Genomic DNA, 19,605 nt, shown 5'->3' on the forward strand with positions numbered 1-19,605 from the left:
AAGATGCAGTGTCTCTTGGTGAATACAACTTCTTGGAGGACAAAGGGCTTCACATGAATTTGAAGACTGGGTACTGTTTTCCCTGGTACTACTACAAATTATATTTGTCCAGATTTTTTTAAAATCTATTTGCTATGCAAAAGCTTTTAGTGCAGAAAGGGCTGTTCTAATGCAACAGGAAAGCTTCATATTGCTTATGTCTTCAGTACATATTTTAACAACCTACATAAAGAATATTGGTGTTGGAATTTTAGGTTTTAATTAAGGCTTCTACCCCTCTACAGAACTGTAAGTGTAGGTTTAGTATTTCTACAGAGAATGATGAGTCCAGGAAGAACCCAGGAGAGAGAAAGGAAAACAGTCAGTGCAGGCTGTATATTTATACACTGAGAAATCAACTACTTATTCTCAAATTTATGTAATTCAGTTTAAACCAAAAAATTGAGAAATAATCTTATATTTAAAAAAAGGTTGTTATATTGATAATGCATTATTTCCTTGAATAGAAAATAGTATTTTTAAACAAACATGCGTGTTATGATAAACACTGAGATAAATTTAGTTAACATTGTTTTCCTTTATGAAACATTTTTTTGTCTTAGAGATTTAATTCCTTGATAGAAAAGATTTGAAGAGACTTAATCCTTTGATTAAGGGGGGTAAATTGAGGTACTGTCTTATAACTTTAACATAGTATTTTCTCTAAATTCTCTTACACCAGTACCACTGAATACTATGACAGACATTAGAAAGTGATGCATTCTAGATGTGGGTATTCATTTTTGTTGATTCAGCCTGATCTCCTTATTGTCCAGCTCTGGGACCTTTTGGAAACCTCCACAGCTTTTTCCTGGATTCCCTTCCCAGGCTTCCTTCATGTAGCAACTAGAACATGAGTGCAAGGTGTACAAGTAGACCTTGTCGGAGTAGGAAGCCAGGACCTGCAAAGAGTGCGTATCTGCGTGCAGCACCTGGAAAACGCAACCAGTGCTTGAGCATTTTGAGGGACAACAGCAACCTGGCACTTAGTTCATCCCTGGTCGGGCAACCCTGCAGGAAAGGAACTGAAAAAACATGTTCTTCAAATGCTTTCTGCCTTCCCAGGCTCTTCTGTTCAGATCCCCCAAAAAACTGCTACTCTAAAGACCAATGTGATAGCTGTGTGAGAAAGAGACCTCAAGTTTCTGATGGCGTTTTAAGTTTTAGCCGTGCCCCTTTCCTCTCCCCAGTGCTTTTTGTGTGATGTGGTTCATCTTTCTTATGTAAAATAATCCTTAGCGAGGGGAGGGCAGTGAGTAACTCTGCCTCTCCATAAACCCAAGCACTTAAGTGCGTTTCCAGCGTCACGTTGTGTGCAGTCCAGCTGAATTGACGTTGTGCAGCAAAGTGCAGCGGCCTGTCAGTTACGAACGACGCAGCCTTTGCTGGCTCTTTTTCCAGCTGAAGAATCGTTTTATGGAGCTTTCATACACGGTCTTTGTTTCTAGCTTTTCTAGACCCTGCCAAGAGCAGCATCAGAATTGAAGAGCTGAAGTTCAGGGGAGGGTGAAAGCCTTCGGGGAGCTTCAGTACCACGGATGGGGGAAGCAGGCTGCCTGCCGCAGGCTGAGAGTCAGCGTGAAGGTGAGCTTGCTCGAGAGGGCCGAAGTACTGAAGAAGAAACCTCCTCAGCGGTACCCTGAGGAGAAACGCAGCCTCATCAAGGAGAAGGCGTCGGTCCCAACAGTAGTGCTGTGACGGGCTGTGGGGTATCACCTCCTCACGGCACCCCTCAGGCGGCGCCTGCAGGGACGGCGGGGCAGACACCAGCCGCCCTCCCAGCGAAATCCGCTCCCTGGCGGCTTGCCGAGGGGGGGACACGCTTCCAGCTGGCAGCGGCACGTCCCCCACCCGCCTTCCTGACGAGGCCCCGCTCCCAGCCCCACCCGCCCCGCTGCCGCCAGCCCTGCCGCCCTCAGCGGACGGCCCCGCGCGCCAGGCGGGGGTTTGGCGCCGGGGGGTGGTGCGGCGGGCAGCCCGCCGGGCCCGGCCCCTCCGCCTCCGCCGCCGGCGGCAGATGAAGGAGCAGGGAGAGGCGTGTGCGAGGACGCGGAGGCAGGGGAGGGCGGCGGGGAGCCAGCTTTCCTCTCGAGCGGCGCCCGGCCCCTCTGGGGACGCCGCGCAGCCTCCCCGCTCCGTCCGGCCTCTCCCCGCGGCATGGACGGCGGGGCGGCGGCTGAGGCGGCCGCGGAGGCACCGGCGGGAGCGGTGAGCGCGGACGGCAGCCGGATGGCGTCGGCGACGGGACCCTGCCTGGCCGAGAGGGACTGAGGCGGGTTGCGCGCCGGCTCCGACCCCGCCACCGCCTCAGCGAGGAGGGGATGAGCGCCCACCCGGGCGCGGCTCCGCCCCGCAGGTAGGGACTGCCGCGGAGGCCGGGGCGTGTGTCGCTGCCGGGGGCCGCCGCGGGGTCGCGGGGGAGCCGTCTCGCAGGGTCACGTCGCTTTTCGCCTCACGGACGGCGCCGGTGGCCGGGGCTGCGGGTCCTCGCTCCGCCAGCGCCCCCGGCCCGGCCCGGCCCTGCCCTGCCCTGCCCTGCCCGCGGCGGGCTCCCAACTTTCCTCGGCGTGGCAAGAAATGTGCCGGGGAGCCTCCGAGCTGCTTTGACGTCTTGATCCTCTCCGAGAACTTAAAAGGATCGCAAAGACCTTCGAGCGGCTTTTCCCGTGAGCCGGGCTTAGGCGCGGGGGTTTCGGCTGTAATCCGCCCGCACCGCGCCGAGGGGCGGCCGCGGCGGGCCCTGCCCTGCCCCGCCGCCCCCGCCGGGCCGGCCCGGGCCGCCGCGCCGGGGAGGGCAGCCGCTGCCGGGGTTTCCCGGCGCCGCGGGCCGGGAGCGGGCTCCGGACCGAAACCGCCTCGGGGAAGGGCAGCCCTGCCTGTCTGTCAGTGTTGCTTAAGGGATAAGGGCCCCGAAGCGCCTGCATTCAGGCAGGCAGAGTTTCTGAATTCGGATGCTGCGGAGGAAAGCGTGGGAAGAAGGTGAGTCTGAAAGAAGAGGCAGTAAGCCTCCGTTTCTGTTTGGGCCCTTGAGAGTGGGATCATGTCCTGCATCCGATTTCAGTTCCGAGCCTTAACTGAAAAGCTTGAGATGGAAACGCAACTTAGGAGCTCTTTTCTTCCTTTTTCTGTTCCCCCCCCCCCCCCCCCCCCCCAAAGAAAAGCGTTAATTTGATTAATTGACACAGAGATCCGTGTATCCACAATTAAATTGGATTCAGGACACAAATCCATACAGAAGCGGGGCCAAAGGGACTTGCCCCACTCCTGTCGACTGAGGCTTAGCTTTAACGGTTCGATCCATGTATTTCTTAACTTCTTTGCTGTCCGGTGCCTGTGGTATATGCATGAGGTTGTCAAACCCTATCTGAAGAAAATGCTAGCAAATACTACAAGAGCAGTGAAAGGAAATAACTTTCCTGGGATTCCTGGTGCTCCTGCTAAACTGACCTTGTTTTTAGCAATATGACATCTTTTGCAAAACTTGTGTAGTGTAAACCAGGCCATAGCGTGCCTAAGAATGTGCAAGATACAATAATGACTATAATCAGTGTCTTTCTCTAATGCACGGTCCACTCACGTGCTAAGAGAAGACAAGGAAAAATGACATGAAAGTTACTTTAAATCTCTGAAGAAATTATGTTAAATGTAAATGTTGGTACTGGGTAGTAGAGGACACTGTTTACGGTATTTTGTTTTCCAGATTGAGAGTTGTTACATTCAAAGCAAGTAGTGAGAGGGCTGTTGTATTTAAAATCTGTAATTTTCATTGTTACAACTGAGTAAATTGTAGTTTCAGATGTTGAAATAGCATTTTTGAAATAGCGTGACTTTGCCTTCAGTTGGCACAGTTATTTTTTTTTCTCTGATATCTTTCATGTTGTTTTCTTTGAGTATGCATGCTAAAACCACCTGATTAGGAAAATACATGGTGCAGATGATAATGGGACTGTAAGGATGTCTAATCAGCAAGGGTAGGCATGGTAAACAAGCAGTGAATGACTTGAGGGAAGAGCACATCAGCTTTAAAAAAATTATACACCACCCTTCCATGTCAGCATCTCTCAGCTTTGCCTTCTGTATACGTCTATGCATCCCAGTCTTTCATCCAGTTTGCACCCAAGCTCTGTCACTTGGGTTCAGCACATTACCCTGCAGCCTTCTCCAATGTTGCCATCTCTTTTCATTAGCATCTCTTAAATCCTCTTCATTCAAATGTCCTGAATGCCTTGTTACTGCATGTGAAACGTGACACAAATTGCCTCTCGAGTTTTCTTTCCCTAGCTAAATGGGATGGCTGTGATAGTTTATGTAAAGTGGGCAGGGAGTGAATTTGAATGGGTAAAATTCACATGTATGCACGTGCACACATGTAAACACATACCTATATATTTTATAGGTAGTCATTTGGGAATGTAAACCTGCTGTGTTTTAACTGTGGTCATGCCCTTGTTATGTTCACTTTTAAGAGTTTCCTTGGCAAATTAATGCACTGACAGAGACGTTGGCAGAACTGGTAAATTTTAGACAGAAGCCTCGCACAGAGCTTATTTGCTGTATAGAAACATGGATACCTGCATGATGTTAACCCATACTAGCAACAGAAACAACACAATGTGACTTGGTTGTCCAGTCAACTGTAGTTTATAATTTACTATGTTTTAATTTACAGTGTTGTGGTCAATATGCACAGCTAGTTTCTCCTGAACAGTTCCCAGTCTTAAAAATAATACACTTATAGAAAATGGTCTGCAAAAAAAATTCAGTAAATCTTGGAAAATTGAACTGTATTGCTAATAGTTCATAGATAACAGAAGGGAAACTCAGTCCAAATAATTCAATTTATTTAAAAGATTATTTTGCTACTACAAGTTGCCAGGGACTCAACCATCAAATGGATCAAGGATAATCATATTCATTTCATTCTAAAACTATAAATTATGCATACATGAATATGCAGTGTTTTGTGTAGTATGCGCACATCCTGGACTACCTGTGAGAGGTAGTGTATTTGTTTGACACATCTTTAGTACTGAGGTTACAAGGCTATGCATATAAATTTTGTGCATTTTCACAAGGTATCAGTGCCCACAGACTATGGAAAATGCAATATGATGTAGCAGAGAGTAATACAATCTGAAAAGTGTACTTTTAAAGAAGTCATAGGATTTAAGAATTGTTGATTTAAACTGTTATGCATAATGATTCATGAGGGTAAGGTGGTGCAGCCTGCTTATTATTTTTTGAACCCCTTGGGCTCGATCCAGTAGCCCTTATACAAAGCTGATTTCCACAAGAGTGTGCCAGAGTTGAATCTGCAGGTTAATTTATAAACCTCCAAATCATTGAAGAAAAAAGTTGGACCTTGTCTTCAAATCACATAGTTGCTTAAAGATCCAGTGTCCAGTCTTTGAAGTCCATTTGTTGCCCGTACTGGTTGATATATCGGAACTGCAGACTGTCACAAGTAACATACACAACAGTACAGCTGATGTACAACCATTATGAAGTGATGTAACAAGGATCATGTAGGTGGAGGTCAAATACCAAAATAAATCCCAAAGACTTACCAGGGTTGAACCTGAGAGGCTGTGTGAGGATTTGGAACATGTCTTAACTAGAATGATGTAAGTGATCCTATGCAGCTTATCACTGCATAACAGTAAGTAAAATGTTGTTGAAAGCCTCAAGAACAAGTGTATTACCAACTACACAAATACATAAGTTCCATTATAAAATCATATGTACAGTCACCTTTTACTTTGTGACAGTGATGGATATTTCACCTTGAAAAACTGTTTTTTGAATTCTGCCATATTTTCTGTCTGTAGTTCTTTTAATCTAAATAAATAAGAATATTAAGTGGTGGCATAAACAGCTTAATCTACCATCATAGCTTGATAAACAACTACATTTACTTCATATCAGAAATATTTATATTTGTTTGGTTAACAATTTTGAATTAAGTTAGGGTGAGTTAACATATTCTACCCAAAAGGGGAACTGCTAGAGTAGACCAAATGTGAACTCTCAATGCTCTTGTGAGGGAGATTATAGTGATTCAAACTTCTTTCATGGATGTTTGACAGGCTATACAGTTCATTTTGGTGGCTTAGCTGATAGCCAACAACTTCCTGAGTTTGATATAATTTGTAATATTTAAGTGTGTGCCTGTGTGTTGGGTTTTTTTTGCTACTATGCATGTGCAAAATCATCTGAAACCTAAGCTAGGAAGCAGCTCAGAGGCCTTGAGTGTGTCCAGATTGCAGTGGGTGCTGACAACAGGCATTCCTGCTGCCACTCTGGTATGTGTTCTCAGAGCACTGCAAATCCATGAGAAAGCCCAGAGGGGCTCAGCTGTGCCCCGTGGTGGGTCCGCTCAAGCTGTCTGGCAGTGGCTGTGTCTGGCACAGGCAGCCCCTGGCTTCTTCTCACAGAGGCCACCCCTGCAGCCCTCCTGCCAGAGCCTGGGCACCTGCCCCCAGTGCAAGTTTTACCCTCAGTGTAATTACTAGCTTTAAATACTCAGAGCAGAGAGTGTACTTCGAAGATAATGGAGATTTTATAAAAGGCAGAAATCTACTTGCATTGGGTGCGGGTGAAAGAAAACAAGTCTGAAAAATCTATGTTGGGCACTTAAAACAGGCATTTAGCTCACAAGCAATTTAACGACAAACAGACAGACAGATAGTCCTTTGAGCCTGAATCGAGTTACCCAGTTTTAGGCAACCAAATTGGAGAACTGGATCCTTAAAGTATCCTTGTAATTTTTAATTTTCCAGAACTAAGCGACTTATCTTTAAGCACACCAAGTCAAACTACAGAAGACAAAAACTGCCTCAGGTTGAAGAATTTTCCAGTGTCTGACAGCAAAATAAAACTTATCTGAAACAATCCTAGCTCTTGAAAGACTGACATCTTTACCAATGACTTAACATGCTTTCTCACTTAGTATTTATTTCCTTGCTAGCAATTGTACTAACCTGAAAGAGATGAATAATAATTCCACACTCAAGGATATTGCTTTTCAGTGCATAAATCATTGAAACTAGAGCTAAGTGAGAAAGACGTATTATCCTACTAAAAATAAAACAAATTACACATTAGTGAGAGCTCTCCCTACTCCAAATGCAAATAGTTCATGTACTCTTTTATCCTCTTCCTTTTGGATTCAATAGCAACTGATGTTTTGTGTCAAATTATTTTATATGCACTGTCTGGTATAAAAGACCTGTTTTATCAAGACAGCCAGTTGCTTGACAACAAATACAAGTTCAAGTAAAATATGAAAACTTCAGGTTCACATAAGCATTTCCTAATTTTGCAAATCAGGTATGAAGGCTGCAGTATCTAAATTTTAGGAGCTGTACCATACAGTGGATTTCCTACAGAAGGCATGCAGAAATGAGGTACCCAGGAATAAGGCACTGAGAAGGAAGCTACATATCCCAGCCAATACGAAATGACTGAATCTAAAATGGGAGACTGAAAATAAATGGGCATCTAACTCCAGGCCAAAAGGAGGTGGCACCCAGTTCAAAGCCATAACTCCCCCCTTTCTCAAGTCTATTCACCCATTTGCAGCAAATTGCACTGTGCTTAGGAGCTGTACCTCAAAAATGAGAAACTTTTCAAGTCTACTTCAAATTAAGCAAGCCAAAACCACTTTTCCCCCTTTCTCTGGAGCCTCCAACCAATAGATGATGGGATACACTCACACATACTTTCTCATGGATTTGTAGTGCTCTGAGAACACATACCAGAGCAGCAGCAGGAATGCCCGTTGTCAGCACCAGGCGACACTGGTGGCACCTCTAGGACAATGTATTTAAGAAAGTATAAAATGCCACACAGACAGTGTGTGAGGAGTGACGGAAAAAAGCGTGAGAAACAATTCTGCAGATACCAAGGTCAGAGAAGAAGGAGAGGAGGTGTTGTTCCAGGCCCTGGAGCAGAGATTCCCCTGTATCCAGGGAGACGATCATACTGGAGCAGATATCCACTGTGGAGGACCCCACAGTGGACAAAGTAGCTATTTCCTGAAGGAAACTGCAGCCAGTGGAGACGAGTCCATGCAGGAACAGGTTCTCCTGACAGGAACTGTGGCCCATGGAGGACCCACACTGGAGCAGGTTTACCCTGAAGGACTGTAGCCCGTGGATGGACCCACAGTGGAGCAGTTCCTGAAGGATGGCAGCCTGTAGGAAGGACCCAGGCTGGAGCAGTGGAATGGTGTGAGGAGGAAGGTACGCCAGAGAGGAATCATTATGGACTGACCGCGATCCCCCATTCCCCACCACGGCACTGCTGGGCAGGGTGGAGGAGGTGGAGGAGTGGGAATGTGGGAGTGAAGTTGAATCTGGGGGAAAAAAGAGGGGGCGAGGTGTTTTTGTCTTTGTTTCTCACCATCCAACTCTATTTTAATTGCAATAAATTAAATTACTTGTCCCCAACTCAAGTCTGTTTTGCCTGTGATGATAAGGGATCTTCCAGTCCTTATCTCGACTCATGAGCTTTCTCATCTTACTTTCTCCTGCTGGCCTGCTGAGAAGGGGGAGTGAGAGAGTGGCTGGGTGGGTGTCTGACAGCCAGCCAAGGGCAACCCACGACACTACTGTAACAACTATGTTTTTAAATACAAAGCTGAGCTCTACTCAGTTCTTAAAACCATCTTGTAAGCACCAGCTTTTAGTGGCAGTTTTAGGATTGTAGATCCCAGCTAGCTGGAGCTGTCTCTCTGGGGCCCTGCAAAAGGTGTTTGCAGAGTCTTATGCCTCTGCAGCGTTTTCCTGCTGATTGACTCCTGATAGCTCCATGCTCATTTTAAGTTGCTCCCTAGTCAGTCACTTGCCAGATTTTGGATCCAGTTTTGAAATGCTGATCTCCTCCCTAGACGGTTAAACACATTTATCATTAGGAATCTTGGAGGCCTAGAAGGAACAAGTATATCTCCTTTATGAGATAGCCAGTAATGTGTCAGAATTTTATGTGCTTCATGCAGGGCCAAACCATGTTGCTTCAGGAGGTCTCACCATGTGCGCTGTACCAAAATTACTGCATTATTTATTTATACCAGTCCTGTGTTCTGTGTCTCTCTCTACTACAGGTGGGCATGCATGGCACAATTTAATAATGAACCTTCATCCATTCTCCCTACCTCCTTCCAAAAATATATTAATGTATTTTATTGCTTAACAGTAGGGTTGTATTTCTGTGAAAATTTTACCTCCTCCTTTCCTCCAGTCTAGTGCAGAATAAGAGTTCAGACCACATTGTATATTGAATCTGGATTTTACAGCTGAAGTAATTATAAGGGCTCTGAAATAAGCTCCAATTTTGCCTGCATGTTTTTATTTTATAGCTTCTTATTCTTTGCCTTTCTAGGGTGAGCAAGCCCCATTTTACTTTCTCTCCCTTTTCTATGTCCTTAATCATTCTTGCCATGCTTTTATTCTGCAGTATCTTTCTGTTTGAGAGAAGGACTAATAGTGTTCCAGATAAGTCCACCCTGTTGTTTCATGTAGCAGTTTTAGTGTTCTTTGTGCCATGAACGCTTTCCATATGTACATCATTAGCTATTGTGTCAGCAATCCTGCCCGGTACTGAGCAGGGCGTTTCCCTGAGCTGTACATATGTAGTGTTCAGGTTCCTTTTCTGAGAGCTTATGGTTAATTTGGAAGCATGTAAGGCAGTAGTTTACATGCTTTTCACCTCTATTCATTGATTTCCATTTGCCTACATTGCACGTCACTTGCTGTCAAATTGAGAAGTTGATCTAGTTGATGTGGATCACCCTGAATTTCCTTGCACTCCACTTCTTTCTCCTGCCTATAGTACTTTTTGCCATCCTGAGATCTTCTTGTCTCACTGCTCCTTCTTTTTGTCATCATCATTAATGAGAGGTTTTCCTATGGAACCCTGAGGAATATTGTTCTTAAACTTTTGCAGTGGTGACTGTTTAATCCCATTCTTGTTTTCTGTCTTCTAAGAAGCTAGTTTTTCATCCAAAATAGTGTTTGGTTTCATATCCTATTAAAAAAAAATGTTTCAAAATTCAAAGCTTTCACTGGAAGTCTTTCAGTCCCTCATTTTTAAGACACTTGTCTTGAGTCTTAAAACTTGTTTTGCAGAGGATAGATGTGATATGAATTTGGTAAGGCATTGAAGACCAAACCTGGAAAGTAATTTAGGTCAATTTCCTAAAACTTGTAGGAGCTGGGCTGCTAAATATCTTAACAGAGCTTGTCTTAAAGCAGTATAATAAAAATGACTTATGGAAATAAATGGGAAAAAAAACCCCTAGTATGTGTTTAGTGCAGAGTTTAGATAATATAGAATTAATGCATGGCTTATATTAAGCTGAAGGATACATTTCATTAATTATCTGCTTGGTTAATATCCATTCTCAGAATAAAAAACTTAATCATAAAATAGATAAAATTAGCAAAAGGGGATCAACTCAAAGTGGAATGGGTTGTCCTAGCACATGTATTACCTAGCTTTTTTTGGTTGGCTTCCTAATTCTAAACTTCTTTTAATGAGTTTTTAAATGTAATTTCACTACGGATAATAGGTATGAGAGTGTAGGTATTCAGAAAGTCCAGAGACTAAAAAGAATATAGCATCATGTAACCCTTTTCTTTGGTCATGATGAATTTTTTTTGTTACACTTTTACTAGCACTTTTTTCTGTCTAGTGCAAATAAATCAAGAAACAGGTATCATATTGTGTGTGTAAATATCACTGGCTATTCTTCAAATGGTTGAATTTGATTTCTGCTGTTCCATTGTTTTAATAAATCGCTCTTTTTAAGAGCTGAGCACATTTCTTTTGCAGCCTTCACGATTTTATTTTTTTTTTCCCTGTTTCAGCTGTCATTTAGATGTTGATATGTAAAGCAAAATGGCAAAAATCAACACCCAGCACTCCTACCCTAGTATGCACAGACCGTCTGTCAGGACTCCTGATGAGGATATTGCAAGGATTGAAAACGGCTGTATCAGGTAATATATTCCTTTCATCACAGTCCAGAGGACAGATTGCTGCATAATTTGTGGCATTCCTCTAGCTCTGCATTATGGGAGTATTATATCATGATATTGTTGAGCCAGTGCACTTAACTGACTTAACAATTTATATTCAAAGTACCGAAGAGACAGCAACAGGAAGGTTGTCATGGCTTGCAGTTTTAGAACCAGAATCTGTGTTACCTCAGGAATAAAGCCCATTTTCACATCAGTGGGAATTACACCAACTCATTAAGGAGAATCCTCTTTCTCAAGTCACCACGCAGATAGCAGGGTCTGTGCTTCCCACAGAGTCTGTGGGATTTAGAGTAAAAGCAATCCTTCCAGTGCCATGCAGTGAAAAGCCTCAGAAGTTTTTTTTTAAAAGTAACCTCTGCAGATCACCTAGTTCTTGTGATAGGGAACATTTGTAGTATATGAAGAATATCAACATTTTTGTACTGGATTTTCAGAGTCTCTCACTGTATGGTGGAACTGTAATAGTTTCTTTACATTCACCTTTCTCTGTTTTGATAGTTTTAAAGTGGCTGTTTAAAAATATGCCAGTGAGCTTGCACTTAGATTTTATGTAGTACCAGTCATTTGTCTAGTCTGGGCAAACCCTGCTGGGCCTGCAGGAAAGTGTCTGATGATCCACAGCACCTGTACAGACTGGAAAAAGTGTTTTGCTTCTGGCTTGCTGTGGTCAACCACCTCCATTATGTGGACCTTGTCAGACTGTCTCTTGCTGTTCAAATGTGTACCCAGCCTAGAGCACTTAAAATCCTGCTATGCAAAATCCTACATAGGACTGCCTGCATTATGATAATTTTGGATTGCATGCCCCTAGCATCTAGTATGGATGTGATCCCTGTCCTGTTTGAATCGGTCCTTTTATTTCTTTCTGCTTTGCTTACATGATACCTTCTGTCATGTAGGTGTACCTACACTGGTGAAAATGGAGCTGCTTTTATTCTGCACAGTATGGCTTGCTTGACTTAGTTATATTACCCCATGGTCTCCTTAGGGAGATTTGCAAGAGCTGTGTCCCTTTGTCTCCATTTACAGTGATATCTCAGAAACAGTGAAAACACAGATCGAAATGAGCCTCTTCCTTTCCTTTTTTAATGTCGTTTTTGTAGAGGGTATCAGTGATTGGCAGCTCACAGAATGGAATTACTGGCAGGGATGTAAGAGTGTGGTTATAAAGGTTTAAATGTAGAATTAAATCGCTGCAGTCATCTGCAGTTTCAGAGGCAATGACTTGCTTATGACAGATATAGCCAAAAAAGTTTGTTGTTATCAGCATTAATTACAGGAGTTCATAGATGAGTAAAAAGATACAATCTTATTCTCTAAAGGAGATCTCATATTTATGGTTTTTGGATTGCTGAAGTGATTGCTAGTAAGTATATACAATGCCTTTTTAATACCAAAGAATTCTGAAACATGTTTTTTAAATTCAGATTTGTTTTAGAATATGTCTGTACCAAAAGACAGATCCCATTGAAAATTTTGGCCCTTCTTTGTCGTGTAGCAAAATATACAACCATAGACATTGGAAAAAAAAAGGTTTCCTAGAGTAGCAGCATTTTTCCTTTGCCTTTATCTTCTTCCAACTCCTGTTGACTATAGTTCAACAAAGCAATTAAGCACATACTTAGTTCTCATTAAGGTCAGTGGGTGTTAAATTTATGCTTAATGCTAAGGATGTGCTTAAGTACTTTTCTGCTGTGGAATGAGGTATTACCAAGAAAAAGCATTCACTGCAGGAGTTAATAGAAAACTGCTAGTGATCTTTAAACTGTCATTCTCAGTTATGCTGGAGTAGGTGATTCATGTGCCCATATTCTTACAGTGTAGTGTACTATAAAGTTGGTTCATTTTGTTAAAACAAAAATCAACAAAACAAAAAATAACAAAGGAGTCTTCATTTTTAAAATCCAGCCTCTGTATAGAAACAGCTCAAATAGGACAGGCAGCACATTAGCTTATAGACACAAGCTGGCTATCTAGAAGTTGGGAAGTAGAATTCAGCTGTCTTGTAGACATCTGGATTTCAGTGTCTTTTTGTGAGTAGGTGTCTAAGTTCCTGCTGTCATCAGTGGAGATGTAGTCAGTACTAATAGTCGGTGGTGCCTAAGGAACTGTTCAGCTTACCCTGAAGTTGAATAGTTCTTCAGGCTCATTTGGCTCTGTTGATTATGAGGGTATTTAGTTGCCTAAAATAGGCATCTAAAGCTATTTGAGATACCATAGAGTATCTGAGGTGTTTAGCTGGGGCCAGTGGATATGAGGTGAGACCTGTGTGCTCTGGAGAGGTCAGATAATGTGTTTTGAGGTATTCCAAAATGGTACTAGACTCCTGTATTGAGGCAACTGAATCAAGCCCTAAGATGGCAATTGACTATAATGGGAACTTAGATACTCAGCTTATATTAGACACCCTAATTTAGGTCACTGCCATCTGGAGCCAAATCCTGCCCTTGAAGTCTGGCTCATAGTCATTACTCAAAATGGCTTCAGCAATTCCTGTTTAACTGATTAGAACTTCAAAACAATTACTACTAAATGAAAATTCTGGATTATTTGCATGCATTTTAGGTGAAAATGGTCTTCTAGGGTTTTCTTGAAGATCTTTGTGCAAATTTAGAGCTAAATCAAGTTAAGGCAAGGGACAGGTACAGAGCAGGTACCCTTCCCAGAGCTTATTCCACTAAATACCTTGAAAACATGGGAATAAATTGGCCTTTACAGACCTGAAGAGGCATGGAGCAGAAACCTCAGTGGCAGTGAGTTTTCTCTAAGATATAGTGACATTGCTACCCCTGGGGAAATAAAAAATTTTTCAGCATAAGCTCAGGAGGCACAATCTATCTGCTGATGTTTCTGCTTTGTAACCTGCTCTCTTCTCATGTCGATTTCAGACCATGTAACACCTTTGGGTAGTAATGGCAGTGGTTACTGTTTCGCTGCAGATAGCAAACACCCTTATGGAGTCCAGATGGGAATTAGTCTGTCTTTGTGAAAATAAAGTAAAAACTATGCCACATGCATTGAAGGTGTTAACATCAAAAGCCCCATCTGTGCCTGTCCCTCTTCATCAATATAAAGCCAGCTGACAAATAAGGCCTCTTGTATTATCTGAACAGGGTTGAGGAAAGTCAAGAATGGGTATATGAGTTTTATAATAGGGAGTTATAAGAATGGAAGGAAGAGTTCATTTTAGATTTACTTTTTGATTTGCATTTGTGTGAATTGATGTGGAATGTTTGTAATTGCTGTGTAATATCAGACAGGTGCTTTCATAAGAGTTGCCTGGCGGAGTCCTTTATGTATTGTTTTCTGATCCTGTTGCAGATATACATAAGCTGTATTTGTAAAAATGAAAGGCAATACTCCAGGAAAAAGAAAAAAAACAACAGGCAAACTGCAAGTATCCGCAACATACTTTCCTGTAATACTCTCCCAAAATCCAGCTCAGGAGACTTCTTGAGCTGAATGTGGGCTCTGTGTATCTGGTAATGCGTAATGGATTTCTGTTCCATGAGTTTGTTCATCCTTCCCTAGAAGCCATGTTAACTTTGGCATCCACAATATTCTCAGCACCCACAACATAAACTAGGTTATAAAAGCTTTTCAATACTAAGTGGTGTCTATTGGTATCTTCTTATTAGAAGAGAAGAAGAAAACAGTTAACAAGTTGAGAATTCTGGGACTATCAGAGCCTTTCTTTTTTAGCATGGTTCTTTGTGTAGAAATAATAAAGTTTTAATTCTCTGTTTGTCAGTTTCTCAGCTGTGAGTACACACTAAATTGAGCTGCTAATTATCCTTTTGTGGGCATTCAAAATGCTGTTGCCAGTTCTTATGAAGATTCTGCAAGCATCATTATAGTCAGTGTTTTCCTGGCAATACAAATTAACAGACTCATGTGAGAGTTCTTGTTTGCATTAAAAAGGGGGAAAAAAATGATCCTTAATGGGTGTGACAAAGTCTTGTAAAAGTGAATACTAAAGAACAAAAACCACAGAGAAAACCCTAGGAGTCTTATAAAAAAACGCAGAGTGAGCCCTGGTAAAGTCCAGGTTCCGGTGAAGTCAATTTCAAAACTCCATTACTGAAAGATGAGGCTAAGATTTCATCTATTTTTCTCAAATGCTGATTATTTCAGTAATAAGTAGTCTTACAGTCACGGGAGTTGGCAGACACTGCATGTAGTTTAGCCTTATAATCGCTATCTGCAGTTGTGCACAACTGGGCTGTTACAGTGTTTTCCATGTGTGGTAATAGCCTGAGGTGCCTCATCTCATTGCTGCCAGAGCAGCCCTGAAGGTCTGTAGCCTGTTTTGCTATGCAATAGGTAAAGTTTCAAGTACAAAGCAAGCAGCATTAGGTCTGCAGTTGTGCAGCTGATGACAACAGCCTGGTAAGAACAGCAGTGGTGCTGCTCAGGGCTAACTACTGTAAAATCACCATTTTTCCCTCTCAGTCCAAGCAAGAGTGAAAGCAAAAAGAGATGTGTATTTGCTTTGAGTCATAAATAGGAACTGCACTGGTAGAAATTCCAGACTGTTAAACTGAAACAATGTATAGGAGGACAACACTGAAAAAAGCAAGTCACTTTAAAGTCCCCTGGGGATGAACTCCATGTTGAAGGAAAGCTGCTGATGCCTTACAGGAGGTGTTAGAGTAGAAAACATGCTTCCCGTAATTGTGTATCTGCACACTAGACTAGTACTGACTAGTAAGGAGTAAGCTTCTGAGCTTGCTGGAATGGATGGCAGAGCCTCAACTGACTTCATTTGGTGTTGGATGGTTCCAGAAAAGGAGGAATATAGCCTAAGCTCATGGGCTTATCAAATGGATGCCATATTACTAGGAAGAGGACAATTTACTGCATTGTTTCCTGATGTGGTGGTGGAAAGAATCAGATGGGGGGAAGACTGCTGGAGGCTGTATGGCATTCTTAAAAAAAAATATTTGCTTTTGCAGAACCCATTCACTGTGTGAGGATGCATCTTCAGAACTGCAGAGAGTCATTTCTGTGGAGGGAAGACATGTATATGAATCCCAGACAAGCTCATTCACAGGCAGTGGAGCAATGGCAAGGTAACATGCTAACTCATTTCCAGTATTAAGTTTAACTTGTTGAAAGAGACTGATCACAATTTGGAGGCGAAGTAAGAAGAACCATCACTTTCCAAAGAAAAGATATGGAGTCCAGCTGAAAAAAGTCTATAAAAAGTAACAGAAGCTGCTTTTGACCTTGATTCTGATTACTCATTTCTAATAAAAACCTTGAGCTCACACAAATTAGTCTGAATACAAAAAAATATTACATGATCAATACTTTTACATGACCAGATCTGAAAATATATTGAACACTGAGGAAATGCATGAAGTGAGGCCAGACTATAAAGTAAATGGGTAAAGTGTTTCGTTCTGGCTGATAGCTGATGCAATACTTGTTTCCTATCAAATAAGACATGATGATTGTTCCCATGTTGGCAAGGGAGGAGACAAGGGCCTTTGTGTTGGGATTGCAAGTGTTTCAGTTTTTAGAATCCAGTTACATTTATAAACGATTGGGAGCCTTAGTCAGCAAAACTGAAGTAAACCATTTGCTTAAGTCATTTACTTTACCGGGACTTAAACATAAACCTAAAGTGGAGTTTCAAAAACTTACTGTGTCTCCTTTAAATATTTCCAGCTGAGATTAGAGAGCTCTGTCTTCAGATACCATTGTTACACACAATACAGACCATACTCAGTTTAAGCATAGTGGATTTCAAAGAGCAAAGAAAAAAATTATTATAAAACTAGAGTCATTTAAAGAGTGTTGTTTACACTTCACCCTTTTGGGTGGTGGAGAATAAATTTGTATTTCCCTGTTTGGTTGTCAGATAGTGACACCACTGCGTGTAGGTTACAAAGTTTGCAAGAAGTTGGCTTTAGGTGGAAAACATTTATAGGTGTGTATGTGTGTAAACATAAAGCACATGAATATATAAACTCATATTGAGGACTTCCTTTTTAATCTTTGTTTATATTGTTCTTTACTCTTTTTCAGGATAGTTTGAATTACACATGTGTGTAGCTACAGTTAATTATACTCTGAATATACAAGGAAGCCTGTGATGAAAACATGAATGCTTAGCATTTAAATATTATGCTAACATAACATGCCTCTTGAAAGCAAATTCTTAAGGACCTAAGACAAGAGCTTTTGATGGACTTCACTGAGTATCTTACTTTGAGATGTAAAGGACAAAAAAGTTAAAAAAATATAGCATGGCAGAAATCAGAAAATTCTATTTGTTCAAACAGAGAGGCTCTCAATCTTATTTGGTAAAATCTGTTTGCTTCTTAACTAACAGGTCTCATAAAAATGCTTTATTTTCTAATGTAAGTAAAAACATCCATATTAGTAGTTTTCCATACCGCTCCTTATGTGAAAGCTGAGTTCTGCTCAGGCAAAGAGAAAAATTCTGTAGCTTAACTTTATGCAGTGTGTTTTGAATAGGGTGAGGAATCTATTAAATAATCTCAGACTTTCATGTGGCTTTTGTGTTCTTGGTAGGCTTTGGATTCTTTTAATTGTTGGCAGTCGTAGATGATTTGTATGATCCTATCTTGGTATGGGGCTAAAGAACTAGAAATATCTTTCTCTAATTTCTGGTATGTGATATTATTCCTGCCTTTTTTGTCTGTTTTATTTCAGTGTGAGAGAACCTGGGCAAGATCTATGAGGAGGTGTAGCTAGGCCCTTGAGAACTGCAATCAAGAGGCAGATGTACTTTACCAAAAGATTTAAATTGTTCATATCAGCCTCTTTGTGGATTCTGAGCATATGTAATACTAGCTGATGCAGAGAGACTGTAAAGAGCTTTCCTTGAGTAGCCCAAGGTCTCTGTAAGAAGTTAAGCATTGTTCAGGATTTCATTATGCTGTTTTCAAGGCCAAGTTTGGGAAACCTGAATTAACACCACTTTTGTCCAAACTAGACTGTTGATAGGAAATAATACAATATATTGTGTGGGCAATAAATATAATCACTTTTGTAGATTTCAGTCTCCATTATTTTCAGTTTTTCAGAAACATATTTCCTTTTGAACTTTGACAGAAAACACTGTAGGGATTCATGATGTAAATTAGTGGGTAGAGAAAAAGATACATAATGATACAGTGATAAATTAATTATGTCATGATTTTTTGCTTATCTCATTTCAGTGCTCTGCTAGAAATTTAGGATGAGGAAATAGTTCTTCTGGTGCAATAAGCAGGTTTATATGTCATAGGCAATTAATATGTCTGCAGACAGACCCTTTAAAATCACAGGGAAAGTGACTGAATTTTTATCATTCCTTATTTCAAAGTCCATCCTCCCTCAGCAACTATTCAGCTTTTTTTTCCCCGCTGTGTGTACCAGCCCTTCCTTGAGCACGTGATCCTGTGAGAATTTTGTATCTCCTAATTCTTTCAGTCCAGGATTCACCCATTATCACATAATGTCAGAAGTTTCTCAGAAGTCAACTGCCCCACCCCAACCACTTGGTTTGCTCCCACTTGGCAAGAATATTCTTCTGTTGCTCCTGCTGTGCTGATACAGTGGACTAGGAACTGGTGTGTGAGATACTTTCCTGATCCATTGCAAAAGGTGATGTATGAAGTCGTGGGAAGTGACTGGGTTCACACAGTTAATCCATCAAGTTTAATTTCATGGCAGGTGGAGAAGTGGAGAAGAAACTTCCTGGGCCACTCTTTGTGGGGATGATTTAAGCCATCTGATGTTCTTGTCTGGTTCAGTCAATGTTGTATGTCTGTTCCATGCAGGCTATCACGATTTGTCTTATCTGTGAGGTCATGGGCCACAAGACATACGCACCATGCAGACCAAAGTCCTGATTCTTTCCTAGAACGTATCAGAGGGCCGGAGCTCATAGAGGTGTCCAGTAGGCAAAGTAACATCCGCTCCTTTCTGGGTATCCGTGAACGCCCTGGGGGAGTAAACAGGTAAGAAGATGTGTTTATACTTTAAACAAAGACAACTGAGGTTATGGTATTTTCTTGGTTATTAGGATGTAAGCTTTATTTTGAGAAGAAGGTAAGGAGCTTAGCATAGGAGATGAATAGAGTATCTAATGCTGCCCAGGAATCTTCACATAACTGAAGTATTACAGCTTTCAGCAGACTTTCTCTTTCCCCCTCAAATGTACTTTGGCAAAGATCTTGAAATAAAGGACTTTGATCATGCTGCTTCAGGCAGAATGGTTTCTCAGAACTGGAATTTTATCATATGCTACCTGTTCAACTGGATGTTGCTAAACTCCTCTTTACTGAGGGTGAATGCAATTTTTATTTCAAGAATCTAGGATGTTGCTAGTTGTGGCTTTTCAGGACATTAATGTTATGCACATTATCTGTGAGTGTTAGGAAACTCCAAACAAACAGTTGTGCAAAATGTGTCATGCTTTGTTACACCTGCTCAGGATTTCAGCTGCTAACATTACAGAAGCCTTCTGATGCAGAAATGAGAAAATCTTGTGGCTGCTGACTTAACT

The 19,605-nt window shown here is 41.8% G+C and overlaps 1 protein-coding gene across 2 annotated transcripts in view; it reads left to right on the forward strand.

Annotated features, from left to right (window-relative positions):
• Positions 1-2,071: 2,071 nt before the first annotated feature.
• Positions 2,072-19,605, forward strand: part of CNGA3 (cyclic nucleotide gated channel subunit alpha 3) — a 33,428-nt gene continuing 15,894 nt past the window's right edge. The window contains exons 1-4 of one of the 2 annotated variants that reach the window (XM_049834546.1): positions 2,072-2,395; positions 10,908-11,039; positions 16,037-16,153; positions 18,878-19,057. In XM_049834546.1, the coding sequence (XP_049690503.1) occupies positions 10,939-11,039; positions 16,037-16,153; positions 18,878-19,057 (398 nt within the window). In that variant the 5' untranslated portion in view covers positions 2,072-2,395; positions 10,908-10,938. The other variant, XM_049834547.1, reaches the window with a different exon arrangement.

This window comes from Accipiter gentilis, chromosome 31, assembly GCF_929443795.1.
Source record: "Accipiter gentilis chromosome 31, bAccGen1.1, whole genome shotgun sequence".
NCBI lineage: Eukaryota > Metazoa > Chordata > Aves > Accipitriformes > Accipitridae > Astur > Astur gentilis.